This window comes from Aphelocoma coerulescens, chromosome 1A, assembly GCF_041296385.1.
Source record: "Aphelocoma coerulescens isolate FSJ_1873_10779 chromosome 1A, UR_Acoe_1.0, whole genome shotgun sequence".
Lineage (NCBI taxonomy): Eukaryota > Metazoa > Chordata > Aves > Passeriformes > Corvidae > Aphelocoma > Aphelocoma coerulescens.
The window spans coordinates 66,688,696-66,703,694 of record NC_091014.1 but is presented as its reverse complement, the minus strand read 5'-3'; the positions used below and the strand labels follow the sequence as shown (position 1 = coordinate 66,703,694).

At 41.5% G+C, this 14,999-nt stretch overlaps 1 protein-coding gene across 2 annotated transcripts in view; it reads right to left on the bottom strand.

The window, feature by feature from the left end:
- Positions 1-3,125: 3,125 nt before the first annotated feature.
- Positions 3,126-14,999, bottom strand: part of PARVB (parvin beta) — a 52,154-nt gene continuing 40,280 nt past the window's right edge. For both annotated transcript variants that reach the window (XM_069003382.1, XM_069003383.1), the window contains exons 8-13: positions 14,264-14,283; positions 12,259-12,320; positions 10,987-11,055; positions 9,968-10,069; positions 7,732-7,804; positions 3,126-3,283 (exon numbers count right to left, since the gene is read on the bottom strand). In XM_069003382.1, coding sequence (XP_068859483.1) covers positions 3,207-3,283; positions 7,732-7,804; positions 9,968-10,069; positions 10,987-11,055; positions 12,259-12,320; positions 14,264-14,283 — 403 coding nt within the window. In that variant the 3' untranslated portion in view covers positions 3,126-3,206. The remainder of the gene's footprint in view (positions 3,284-7,731; positions 7,805-9,967; positions 10,070-10,986; positions 11,056-12,258; positions 12,321-14,263; positions 14,284-14,999) is intronic.

Here is a 14,999-nt window from a genome sequence, read left to right as displayed (position 1 = left end):
AACAATTCAAGGATTCAACAGCAATAACAAGTTCTGATCATGCATTTTCCTGCTTCTCCACACAGCGCTGCTGTATCGGAGAGGCACTCTACACTCCCTCCACACCAGAGCAAAGGGAAGCTCACCATTCAAAAGTTCTTCCCACAGATTTTTCCATTGAGAGAAAAAAAAAAAAAGAGAAGTAGAAAACATAGTGGTCATTATTTGTTTATTTGAATAAATAGTACAACTGTCAAAACCCATGCATAAACACTCCTGCTGTGAATTTTAGCAAACATAGCATTGCATTGTAACTTGCTTACAGTACACAACTCTTATCACTAAGATGGATGTCTCCAACATATGACAAGTCCAGAATTTTATCTGCAAGGCTGGTTTTTAGTAGTTAGAAATCCAGAGTAAACACTGTTAAAAACAGTAGAAAAGACTCTTAAAAAATACATTGATACTGAAAGCACTGGGGCGTGGGGAAGAGGAGTAAGAAATCCTACAAGTTTTAAAATTATTTTAAAAAATCTGCCACTGTCGGTTTTTCATCTTGAAAAAGAATGCAGCTGAGGACTATCTGAGTTCTTCTGATGCATCTAAAAGTCAAGTTGTATGGACTGGAAAAGACAGACATTCATTAAGCACTTACAAATGCAGGAGCTTTAATGCTGCACAGCCTTCAGCATTCCAGATGAACTTCAACAGGATTCAGACTGGTACCCATACATAAAACCCCAGTAACACAAAGACATAATGAATAACATTTTTAACACTGACTCAGCTTTCTGAGAGGCAAAGAATTATGGTGCATGTGTCACAGAAAGGCATGACAAAAGCAGGCATTCAGAGAAGCTTTACCTACATGGCTCCTCCTAGAAACTGGGCTGATTGGGATGAAGCTACACTTCAGTTCAATCTGCCCTGCTCACAACTCTGATTAACAATAAAGACAGTGTCTACAGAACAATGAGCTGGCTAGACAGCCAGGAGCCAAGGAATGAAAAAAGTATTTTCCCTGTGCAACATCTACCACCAAACAAGACCACAACAGAACAGGCTGTGACACCCGCCCCCAGCCTGACCCAGGCAGCAGCCCCCCCCGACAGGGATATTAACAGAAGGAATGCTAAAGGAGACCCATGGTTGTAGCAAGGGGACCAGAAACACGTAATTCAACAATACAGACACTCTTTTATAACCTGCTCATGTGCCCTGAAGATGCCAGCTGTAGGATCCCAGCTCAGAAACAGCCATTCCCTCTTCCAAGGCCAAATCACCCTCACCAATCTCTTTGTTTTATCTTCTGATTGATTTTGATATTAATACTGCTTGCAATTTCAAAACTAGACTCTCAGGAGGTCTTTCCCAGCCACTCAGAGAATATAAAGAGAGCTGGCACTTCCTTGTCACCTGAAGGGAGGGGGGTGAATGACAACTCTTTAACAGACTTGCTTCCTGCAAATAACCCTGCATTAAACTAAAAGTTTGAGAGACCTTTCAGTTCAATGACCTTCCAGTCTTATGATACCTTTATTTCTCAGCACAAAAGTTAGACCAATTTCATTCACCTGCCAGGAGAGCTGTCCCACCAGGCTTTAGCATCTGTGCAAGTCTCTTCTATTGGTGCTGTGGTGGAGCTCAGCGGCCTCATCTGAACTTCACATCCACTTGTTCCAGGCTCAGTATAAACAGTGAGAGGTTACCTCCTTCCTAAAGTACAGGCAAGCAAAGATTCCCCAGAGAGCCTTGCAGAGCAGAGGAGATCTGAATTTTTCATGCAAAGAAAGGGCAACTTCCTTCCATCTTTTTTTTTAGATGTGTGAGGGGAGGTGACCCAAGTAATCCAAATACTGGAACTCAGAATCCAAAAATACAAACCAAATAAGCAGAAGCTCATTTCTCTCCCTTTGAGATGAAACAAATGTTTGAGAAGGGAAGAAGAAACATCCCATTTGTAAAATTATACCATTCAAATAGCATGTTTCCTCTTGAACCTGCACTCAAAGGCAAATAATGTTGGTGTAAGAAATCTATTTTTAGGGAAAGAAGATGCTGACTTACAACAGGACTCAAGTGAACCCATGGAGCAGAGAAATTCTACCTGCTCTCCTTCAGGGCACTCTGCCTAGTGTTTCACCCAAAGGAATGGCTGCCCATAAAACAGAAGTTGCTGCTGTGAACATAAAAGCAGCAATCAAATCTCTCCTCTCTGTGCTCGAAGGAGAAGTGCAATATTGAACGCACATTCCACAAATCATTTACTCCGGAAATGCCAATCCCATTTCCTCCACAAAGCTCTCCTCAAAAATCCACTCAGATGGCTCCTGTTCCAGCACAGCCCCCAACACTCAGCACTGCACCACCCACATCAGCAGGCAGGAGCAGTTCCACACATGAGACCAAACTCATCATTCCCCCATTAGTTTCAGGAAGGACTGGGGGAAATGCACTAATCCAACCTGTGCCTGTGTGATCAGCTCCTGACCATCCTGACTGAAGCTGCCTGCTTAATGGGTGACAGTGGCCCTAGCAACCAAATTTCTCCTAGATAAGAGATTAAATAAAAACTAGACATCAAAAGATTAGTTGGTCATCCCATTGCAAGACTTACTCTGTGTAAACACTGAATGGAAGTAACACTGAGTAGAACGAGGTGAACACAAAAACTGAAGCTTTTGCCATTAGCCTCAGACAGAGCCTGAAGTAATTCCCCTCAGCCCAACCCACCCAACAGAACACACAAAATCTTACCTAATAGAAAAGGCTCAGCTTCTAAACAAATTCCAATGCTGATTTTCTATTGTTAACACTTAAGGCTGGAAAACCATTAAATGCCAGTTGCAACCAAGGAATATGCAAAAGGAAGTCTTCTGCAGAAGCAAAGAGTCTCGAGCCACAAAGGGGTCTCATGTTTTCCCTGCTTATAAAGTAGTTAGTGGTGTATTTCCTTTCTCAAAAGAACATTTGTGGATTATAGCAAACTGATCCATCTGGTAGAAGTGTGAAATACCTACACGTTTTCAAGTGACCTAGAGAATACACATGCATCATTTTTAGTGGGATTGTCTTACAAACAGCTACAGAGAGAACACATCAACTGTAGGAAGAATGCATGAAGTACATAGCATAAGGCACAATGGGAGCATGCAGAGGGCATGTTTATTGTAACTTCTGTCTGAGGAGGTTGAAGGTTGAAGAGACCTCAGCAGCTTCCAGCATCACTCAACGTTCTTGTACTTCGTGAAAAGGTTGTACAGAACCCTGAGGGTAGACTTCAGGTCCAAGTTGACAACATCTGTGGAAGAAAAGGAGAAATCCTTATTTTGCATTTTGTTTTCCCTCGTTTGTCCTGACAGGAACAGAAGTCCCCACATCTCTGAGCTACTGGAATCAGGAATAAAAAAAAAAATCCACAGAGTTCTGATCTCCCTAAGACAAGCCTTTTAAATGTCCTGCATGATGCACTTTGAAACAGCTTTACTATCAATCTCAGCTAACTTCTCTCTGGGGAAAGTAACTCCCCCTCAGCTAAAATTTGCTACAGAGAAATCAGTAGAGATCAGCAGAGAAATCAATCTCTGCTTCTGCCAGAGACCTGGGATAAAGGCTTTGGGAAATACTCCTGATGACTTTCCTGGCCATGGAAGGAGTGAACAAGCAGTCACACACCATGAGGTACAGCAGTGCAATGATACAGTCCATGAACTAACAAAGCCTGAAGCCTTAGCAGACTCCAAGCTTTTTATTATTTAATATCCCTTCTTATCATACCAGGCCAGGGAACAGGTCTGGAACAGCTCTCAAGAAAAAGCTTTCCTGTTAGCACCTCTCCACCTATACTATAATAAAATGCCAAGAATGCAGGGATTCTTGGGGGAGGCACAGCACAGAGAAAGCTGAAGAGGTAGAAAGAAAGCTTGGATATAACAGGTAAGAAATGAGGAGGAAGAAGTAAAAAATATACAGTGAACAATATATATGGAAACAGAAGTAAGGAAGAACAATTAAAACATCATCAAATTTCCTAGGAAGACAGCAAACTGTTAACAGATCAAGTGCAATTAAGGTGAGGTGCAAGGGAAACCCCTACTGCCTGCTTTGAAGAATCATTGCCAGGACCTCTCCACCCCTCCCTTCCCACCACACACTGGATACCACTCTAACCCCCACACTTCATCTGGTACATCCAGTGATCTTTCAAACATTCTTTCTACCCCTTTTTTCCTATATTATTTTACATATTTCATTTATGATTTTCAATTTGCATTTGCAGAAGAATCTTCTCCTGCCCCAAAGGAAGATCCTAATTGCTGTGAAGTCATACACCCTGGAAAAAGAAATGTCCTATCTGGATAACTAAATACAAAACAGGCTTCTGATTTTTCCAGGTATCACAGAAAGTTGCTTACTACCACAGAATTCTCAGTAAGTCAACAGCCAGAATCAGCATTGGTTCCTGTGTAACAAGAGAGTTTCCTCAGAGATGGATTTAAAATGTAAAGTAGCCATGGGAAACCACACTTTGCAGGGGCCATGCATTTCTAAAGCTGGGAAACCAAGGCAAATAGCTGGGGATGAGACCACCACCAAGAGATTTGTCCCACCGACGCTGGCAGTCACTTCTGTTTGCTAAACAATTAAAACTCACAGGGCTGGCACTATGAAAACGCCAAGAAAGCTGGCCCAGTCAGCTCTCTAGGGGTCAGAGATCCACAGCATGTATTTGCCCCACTCCTCCCAACTGACTCTCTTTGTCCCATGCCATCCATTTCCAGTTTCTCACTGAAGGCAGGATGGGTCCCTTCCCTGGGCCACTGTAAACTCCCTCCCAGCTGACACGGCCCAAAGTGGTCAAGTCTTGCAGGGTTCAGACCCTGCCCCATCACAAAAATAAGTAATGGACCCAGATCCTTTATTCAGTGGTGCAATGACAAGTCAATTTTGGGCCAGAAGAAACTACTGTGGCCACAAGGTCTGATCTGATGTACAACAGACTTTACCTTGAAAAGCCTGTATTGAGCTTACAATTAAAACACAATCTTAACACTGCATGTTTTCTTAATTTTCTTTTTCTTTTCACATCTTCCAGTGGTGGAAATGTCACCTCCATTCCTTGACAATGCAGACCAATGGTTAATAACCACTGCTGCAAAATCTATACTGTAATTCCCATTTGCCATTTTCCCAAGTTCCAGACCTTGTTATGTCTTTGACTGCTGCACTAAAGAGCACAGAGTGTGAAATGCATCCTCCCTGTGTGGGCAATTGCAGTGTTCCTTATTGATCAGTGTCTAACAGGTATTTCCAAGGATAAGCATATTCTCAGCCTCCTGTTTCTCACCATAAGATAAAAACATGCATAGCCATAACATTACCAACAGCTAATAAAATGCTAACTGAAAGTGGCCATACACTCTGAAAGTAGTTTAAAATAATCCATTAATTTCAAACTTTCACACTCCAAAACAACCTCATTAGAAGATACTAAATTAATCCACCACAACGTAGTTCTGCTGCAATGACTCAGCACCAAGTTCTGCTGCTGGTCCAATCTACTGAATTTGGCTGGAAGAACAAGAGAAGAGGAGATGACCTGTATGGTCCTATTTTTGTTTACACCTGTACACAGACACACTACAAGATTTAACAAGAGCTCTTTCTTGCAAGCACTGCAGAAAGCACAGACTATAGGGATAAAAATTATGTTTTGCTCTAGACAACATTTTTCCTTAAATCCTGCAACTAATTAAACTGGCTGGACAGCCAGGCCCACCACCTCAAATCCTGGGGGCAGTTTTGGGAACCTCATGTCAAAAAAGACATTGAGGGGCTGGAGCATGTCCAGAGAAGGGAACGGAGCTGGGGAAGGGGCTGGAGCAGCAGGAGGGGCTGAGGGAGCTGGGAAAGGGGCTCAGCCTGGAGAAAAGGAGGCTCAGGGGGGACCTTGTGGCTCTGCACAACTCCCTGACAGGAGGGGGCAGCCAGGTGAGGATCAGGCTGTGCTCCCAGGGAACAAGGGACTGGAGGAGAGGAAATGGCCTCAAGCTGTGCCAGGGGAGGTTTAGATTGGGTATTGGGAAAATTTCTTCAGCAAAAGGGTTGTCAAGCATCAAAACAGGCTGGCCAGGGAAGTGGTGCTGTCCCCATCCCTGGAGGAGTTTAAAAGCTGCGTAGATGTGGCACTCGGGGATGTGGCTTAGTGGTGAACACGATGGTGCTGGGTTAATGGTTGAACTCAATGATCTTAGAGGCCTTTTCCAACCTTAACAATTCTATGATTCTAATTCAAGAGGCATTTACTACCCAGTTCATGCCATGGATTCACATGACAGGTTTCCCAGCCTATTGATGAACAAACAATGGATCAGAGTACGGCATTAACAGAGCACAACTATACAGAGAATTTTTTTGCAGAGCTTCAGATTCTGTCACAATGAATTACTGGTCTGTGAAACATGTATTACATGACTGCCAAGATCTTACAAATGACACTACAGTGACAAGCCATTCCCAAGATGTGACTGTCCTCTCCAAGGGAGCAGTTTTTTAAAAGCCACAGCCAGTTTTGCAGGCAGTTCCAGCCACACAGACACCACACGAGCACACTCACTCCAACAGCTGGGAACTGCTGCCGGGAATGGCCACACATAGGGACAAGGAAGGAAAACACACAAGAAATTGTGTATCCTGCAGCACCAAAAAGCAAAAAAGGAATGCCATACAAGGTAATTTGCTCTCCAGCCAAATTAATTATTATTACATTTTCAATCAGTAAAACACTTAAAAGCATGTTTTTGCTGTTTATTGAATCTACACAAGCAAACAAAAGATCTGCTGTAGTGTTTTACCATTCATGATAGTGTAAGGATGTAAGAAAGCCTTATGGAAAGGTAACCTCTTCTTGTTTTTATCACTCTTTTCAATATTTTCAGCATTCTTCAGGAGCACTTGTCATCCCCCAGTTTACAACAACAGTACTGACAGGATATATAAGCCATTTAGTACTATCTTTAGCCTTTTCCCCCCCTCTATAACCAGCTCCACTGTTTGTTCATCTATTTACTATCGCCACTTTGTCTCATTTTAAGTCAGGCCAAACATTACTTGGAGGCTCCTCATTTTCCTTTGTTGTGCAGAGGCTTTTAACACATACATAGTCTGTAACACCAGGAATAAAAATTGCTCATTTAGCAGTCATAAAGTTTTAATTCCTCTTTTTATCCCTAGTGTAAGGAACAATGCAGACCTCATCAATAATTAAAGTTCAGAGACTTTAAAGGGAAATTTCAAGTTTTTACACTTTTTAGTTCTGACTCCTGCATCCACATAAATCAAGATCGTTTGCTACTGGTTCTCCTAAAAAAAAAAATCCCTGAAGCCTTCCAGTTATCTGTCACTGAAATCTGATCACAGGAGTCCAGACTAGCACCAGCTGTAAGAATTACAAGAATTAGACCACGAAAAGCTTTCTGCTTGGATTGGTATTGAAAGCACCAGCTGAATTTATAATGTAGCACTGAACAGCTCTTGAATGACTCACTAAAACTCCACTTGGACACCTCAGTGAATCTGCTCCAGACAAGAAGCATGGGTAGGATATACCCCAGGCACAGACAGTGAATCCTTTGGAAAACTGTCAAGGGGCCCATTCACAGCTCCACTTTGTGGTACTACTGCTACTTCAAATGGAATTGCACTTTGATGACTTTATACACAGTTCAAAGCCACGTGGCACATCCATACCTTCAGGGCGAGCTTTTGGCTTCTTCAGGCCTCCATCTTGCATCAGCTCAAAAGCAAAAGAAACATTATGCACCTGAAAGAGGTAAAGTGTTTAGAATGTCTGAGTTGTATAGGCAACAAAAACCTTCAAACAAAATTTTTAGATGCTTTATTCTCTGCATACTTGATAATTCTATTTAAATCAATATTAAACATTTACATGTTTAAGCATGGCAGAAAGTAAATACAAGCCACTAAGAAATGAAAGCCTGTATCATAATAGGGCAAATACTCACTTTTTGATACAAAGTAATAAAAGACTTCCAGATATTCAAGTGTAAAAATAGGATTGGGTCCCACAGGGACCAAGAAACCCCATTAAACCCCAGTCTCAGCCTCTACGGCAGAGGCCGGAGAGCTCCCAGTAACAATTAAAACAGAGCTGCATTTTTTATCTCCTGCCTGTCCCCAAGTTCAACAACAAGACATCACTGCCATCCAGGCAACAAGGAAGGTAACAGAAACAAGCAGAGATGAAAAATACACCTGGGCAAGTAAGAAAGAGGAAATGAGGACATCACACAGAATTATTTTCAAACAACGTTAGTCTTTTCTGCATCATTATCAGCTGCGCAGCAAACAACACCAACATCCTATCATGAAGGATCCAGGCTGCTTGCTTTGTGCTAATCTCTTATTCTCGGGGTGCTTTGGCTTCCTCTACTTGAAAATAGAGACAAAAATCAAATTGAGTTTGTCTAATGAAGTAAATGCTTTATAAAGTGCTTGGTGGGGGCAGTTCCTGGGCAGGCTGTGCAAAGAACCTCCAAAACAAGCTACATGCAACTGTACGTAAAGAGCTTCTGAATAAGCCCCCACAGACCACACAGGAGCATAAATTCAGAGGAAAGAAAATGGACAAAAAGAAAAAGTGAAAGTAGGTGTCTTCATTTAATCTCTCCTCTGAGGAACAAAAATTATGATTTAAAGAGATCTGCATAGCCAATTTCTTGTCCACACTCACTGAAATTTAGGCAAGATAATTAGCATTATGAATTCTGTGCAGTTTTGTTACTGCACATGACAGTTCTGGAGATACATAGCTTATTACTCAGGAGTTTATTAATCTCTTTTACCTGCTGCAGTTCCTCCTCATTCATTGTGACAAAACCAATCACTTTCAACGTGGTATTTTTTTCCCCCCAAAACACAGAGCTTTCCTCTTCTTCTTCAATTTACAAATTCTCATTCCTCAAGGCAGAGTCTCCACACAAAACCACAACATGACTTCAGGAATACTGGGTAATCTTTATGAATTCCAACCATTAATAATCAAATTGTAACTGAACAGATGCTAGCTGCAGCTCAGCACCCTGCATTTCTACAAGGGCAAAAATTCAAGATAATGGGATAAAGCAGCAAGAGAAAGCTATAAAGGATATCAGGTGTAGGAGATAACCATCCCTCCCACAGATGTACCTTTGCTGAGGGGCTGACACAACAATCTGTGTGGAAGCCATTATGAAAACCGCATTTTAAACAGCGCTCACCTTACAAAACATTCCATCTTTTAACTTTAGCCAGTGTTTCCACTCCTGACCTAGCCCCTCTCCTGCTGCAGCTCAGCCACCACAAAACTTGTCCTCTGCACAGCAGAACCTGGCAGAATAAAAAGCAGGGGGCACACGCAGGAGTGCAGCAGGTCCAGGCTCAGGGCATTCTGATAAATACCAAATACACACAGATGCATGTGCAGGTCTGGGAACAACTGCAGACAGAGGCAAACTTTTGGTGATGACATAAAAACACAGCCTAAACACTTTTCTCATCATTAACACACGGAGGGACATAGGACAATGGAGCAAGTGTGGGGTTGAGAGCAAGAGACCTACACACACAAACACTTCAGGCAGTACTACGATCTAAAAATTACTTTGATTATGCAAAGTACTGTACAGTACAGAGCACTAGTTATTCTGTTTATTCATCCTGGATATTCATGAACTTTATGTGTTGTTTGATGCCAATAACAGAATACCTTTCTTCCTCAACTATGGGGAATTTACCCATTTATTTCACAAACAATTTTTAGTGGTTTTAACCATCAAGTGCCACAGCCAGTGCCTCTTTGCTACAGCTCCTGAAGAGACTACACCAGGTGCTGTTTCACCTGGCACAAGGAGAAAGGATGCAACAACTGGAAAAAAAATCATGTGATAATAATGCAGAAAGAACATAACCTGGAGTTTCTACCCACCTTTTGATCAAAACTTTCAGGTGTTAAGTAGAAGTTGTGAAGTGGAACAAAATAGTCTTCAAGGAGACCCATGAGCAAAACCAAGTAAACACCATCTGCAAACTAAGGAGAAATACGAGGATAAAGCATCTGTTTGTACATCAGCATTCATAAACAAGGAGAACAAAGAATGCCTGGCCCAAATTACTTATTTTGATTTATTTTTTTTTTGCTAGCATGAAAAGTGTGAGATGGTTCAGGAGTCTGTTCTTGCTTTCCTCATGCTCATTTAATTTGCTTGAGGAATCTTGCCAACTTCACTACAGTAGTTAAAAAACCCCAAACTTCCTGGGAATCATGTTTGCACATTATATACACCCCCAGCCCTACAACTACAGTAACCTGGTCATTTCAATCACAATCCCTCTTAAATCATGCATGTTAGACATTCGAATCTTTGCCCTTAATCAAAATCTGAAATTAGGTCTCCCCTGTCACACGTAGGGAGTTGAATTTCATAAAAGATTTTTTTTCCCCATGTCAAAATAAATTGTTTATGGTTTCAGCAAATACTAAATAAAATCCTACATATTTTCAGTCATCCTATTCAGTGTTCCTATCAGACCAGATGGCTACTGACTGGCTAAGGGGGATAATGTTATGCAGTTCTAAGACTTCTCGCTTGAGATCCTGATATGGCACATGTGATATCCTCTAAAAAATAAATTCTTGGGTATCTCTAAGGCATGAAGCAACAATTTCTTGTGACAGATCAGATCCAGTCACCCATTTATTTCAGCAAAGCAGTAAAACAGCAGTGAATGAATGACTGGTATTATACTAACCCAGGCTCAAATGAATTACCCATACTCCTGGTATAATTCTCTGGATGCTGTAGTTATTTTTTTGCTGAGACAATAAGATAACCATCTCTCACAGCTCAGTAAACTCTGGAAAGAAGATCTGCTTCTGCTTAGCCAAGCCACATCTGAAAATCTGCAATTTACACAGATTACATACAAGATGACAAAGCCTCCTACCTGGGTTTCCAACTCTGTTACTTCCAAATTCAGTTTATTCAAGTGTTTGTTCACAAAGGTGATCAGAGACTATTAAAAAAAAAAACAAAAACAGCAGAAACAGCGATGTGAGACAACTACACTCAGTGTCAATGTGAAAGTGTTAACCTAACCCTTAAAGACATTTTTAAAAACATAATGTGATGTTTGGTGCCTGCTTTTGCACAGCTAAGTAGACAGAACTGCTGTTTTTGTTGCACCAGATGCCAGAACTCAGCAGATGGTGCTGTTACATGCAGCTTTCCTAGCACATTAAGCAAACTTTAGTGTCCTGGGAAAAGGCTGAGATGACATCGGTGCCCGAAGATGAAGGGAGCAGTAGGTGCATCCACTGTCCCCACTAATTTTTTCAGATTCTTGAAGGAGGTGTCAACAGCATGGTGTTGTCCACACAACTCTGTTCCTGGAGGGATGTGTGCAGCCAGCACACAGATTACAGTCAGGATGTAGCCCAGGTCTGGGATTTCTATTCCAGATGCAAGATCCTGCCACTACAAACCAGATCTGTGCTAATGGATTGAAGCACAGAGATCTGTCAGCCCACTTACAGCACTGCCAGAAGGGACACAGAGCTGCGTGTTACCACTTTTATTGTGTGGAAAGAGTTAAGTTAGCTCTTTATCCACTTAAAAACACTTTCCTAAAAGACATTTCAGACTGGAAAGATAAAAATCTTCCCGAGACTTCAAAGCATTATTTTAAATGCACACATCCTCTGTTTCATCGAAGGGGAAGGGACAATTTACAACACTGATCTTCACATACTACTCTCCTAAGAAGCAGCTTAACAGCCAGGCTGGAACTATCTGATGGAACTACATGGAGTCTCTCACATATTCCCCCAAAGCAGCAAGAGCTGGCAGAGAGAGATAAACAGCTACATTACCCCTCTGCTCTAACACAAAGAGCCACGTCAAAAATATGTCTGGATGGACACGTTGTGCAATGATGCTCAGCCTTAAAGGACAAACCAGGGGAACACAAGAATAAGTGCTGAGCAGAAGAGCCCTGGATAAAAGCAGCTCTTCTGTAAAAGCTCTATATTCAGCAAACTTCTTTATGGGTGAATCACATTTTAGGGTACTGTGGAAAACATCACCTGGCTTTGAAACAGTGATCCTAAAACACCCTTTTCACTACTTCAGATTCCTCTTCTGTTATTTGCTGGGTGTTTCTGAATATCTTTCCAAAAGCACAGGAAAAAAATGCAATGTAGAAAATAAAGCTTTTTACCTTTTTGACTACGCTGAGTTTGTCTGGCGCGTGATCAAAAAGCGTGTCAAAGGCATCGCGCTCTGGTTTGGGGGAAAAATAATAAAAATCAAAACACCTCCAACAGCCAAGTGCAGGAAGCAGGTTACCTGCCCAAAGCTTAATGGTTTTTTTCCTCAGAAAGTCACAAAACAGAGACCCAAGCTAAAAGCCAGCACCATATTTTGGTGTCTGGCTACATGCCAGAACAAACTGCCCCGGGAATTTGAGAGGTACCTGAAAATAAACATATTCACTGATTTCCCTTTTCTGCCATTCAAAATTGGTACACAAAATATGTGGGTGAAAGAAAAATTAAAATGGAACACAAATTCTGATTATACCCCATTGTAACTTAAATAGCTATGGTTGCATCCACACTCAGCATCAAATTCAGATATTAACTTGGTTAATTTAAAATTATTGGTAGCACCCCTGGCATCAGTAAAGCTTGGAACTAACTCAAGATAATTCTGATTCAGCAGTGTATGGAGAGCAAAGCCTACAGACAGTAAAAAGATTTAAATTATGTTTCTGCCTTCAAAGCACTGTCTATCAATATCTAATCCAATCTGTTTTCAACATAGTTTTTTTTCCATGATTAAATACTTTTTATTTACAGAACACATTTTAATAGTTTCCTACTGTTAAATAAACAAACATTTATTATCTAAATTCCGTTGGTATCTGAAGATTTATTATTTAGCCCCTATAGCTCTCTGACATTACTTATTTTCCAAGTGCCTTATAATTTTTTAATGTAGGTACACTACAAGAGAAGAAATCATAGTGTTCACATATTATAATGGGCAAATAAAGGAAGTCAATTACTTTTTCCCATCCTTTACAAAAGCACACATCTTTAAAATGAGAAATGTCTTAATGCCACTAAAAAAAAAAATAAATGCAGAAAGGAAAATCTCTTGGCAGCAACACCAAAAGCTATCAGTTTTGTTTAGAAGACCAGACATATATTTGGTAAGGCCTAAACTCTAACATCTAGCAAATACAGAGGAGATAAGAGTCTCCATGCAAAGGGAATTAGATAGGGCTGACTGTTTGCTGAAGGTGGGCAGATAAACAGAGCTTTGGACCTTGTGCCACAGCCCTCTGCTTCAGCAGTTTTCATGTATGAACTAAACAGTCATAATATGAGGAAGGTTTAACTCTCATTTTTGGGGATCACACAGATTTTTACTTGAAAGCCACCAAGAAACAGTCCTAGGAAACATTGCCCTGTGCAGCATTTCAGCTCTGGAATCATAGAATTGTTCAGGCTGGAAAAGATCTCTGAGATCACCAAGTCCAACCATTCCCCCAGCACTCCCAAGGCCAGCACTAACCCTGGTCTTCTAAATAAAGCTGATCACTTTTGGTGTTGCTGCCACATCCACATGGCTTTAAAACCCTCCAGGGATGGGGACTCCACCACCCATCAGGTTGCCCTGATAACCCTTTCCCTAGTTTTCCCTAATATCCAGCCTCATCTCCCCAGCACAGCTTGAGTCTGTTTCCTCTTGTTCTGTGGGAGCAGAGCCTGACCCCCCACCTGTCAGGGACCCCCCTCCTGTCAGGGAGTTGTGCAGAGCCAGAAGGTCCCCCCTGAGCCTCCTTTTCTCCAGGCTGAGCCCCCACAACTCTCTCAGCCCCTCCTGCTGCTCCAGCCCCTTTCCCAGCTCCGTTCCCTTCTCTGGACATGCTCCGGCCCCTCAATGTCCATCTTGTTGTGGAGGGTTACTATTCATTACTTACAAATTAACCAAAACAACACAGACCAATCTAAAGAGCTCAAGAATGCTCCTACCCATTACACTTCCAAATCTGCATGAAGTAACAAAACCTGCCCCCCTGCAATACATTCCAACCTCATGGAATTGCTCAACCCCATTGTCTTGATCTGCTGAAAGAAAAAGTGACCAGATTTCTGCGCCTGACACAAATAAATCAAAACATAAATAAAAAATTCACAGTCAAGTTTGTTACTTACCAAATCTTCCCATCATCATCCTGCAAGTCAGAGCATTCAAAGACATGAAGTTAGTCCATGAATAATCAGTTTTGGAAGACAAGAGTATGGCCCTAACAAGAGCCCTTCCTGCAATATCCAGAGGGCCAACCACTTGTGCAAACTCAGGGGGCTGAGCACATCACAGACCAGACCCAACGTGCTGCAGGAATGTCTCCAGCAAAGCACCAGTCATGTCAGGGAAATCCACTTGCAATTAATGAAAATGCTTAATTACATTTTACACATAATTATGACTTGTTTTCCATACTTTTTATGATGAAGGGTGAATGACTAAATGTGCTTGTGTGTGCATTTTCCACAAATATAATCTAAACCGAACAGCTTACAAGAAGCAAAGCCATCTCTCTTGCTTTAGCCTGTTTTCTCTGAAGAAAACAGGCATTATATGTGAATATTATGTAAATAAAACTGCCACATAATACATACATAGCCAGTGACATCATCAGACATATGCACATTTTTATCAGCTGAGAATCAGGCCCTGATTTGCACAGAGGAATTTGAAAGTATTCAGTGAATGTGGGATTCTGCTTATCACTGCATTTTCCATAGGTGTACCTGTACCTGGATATGCAACACGTTAAACAGCATAACCTCTTAATATTGTGTAATATTAAACAGCTCCATAAAATATGTGTATAAACACACATGCAAATCTGCAAACATCTTTCCTGCTAAAAAATGTCCAAGCCCC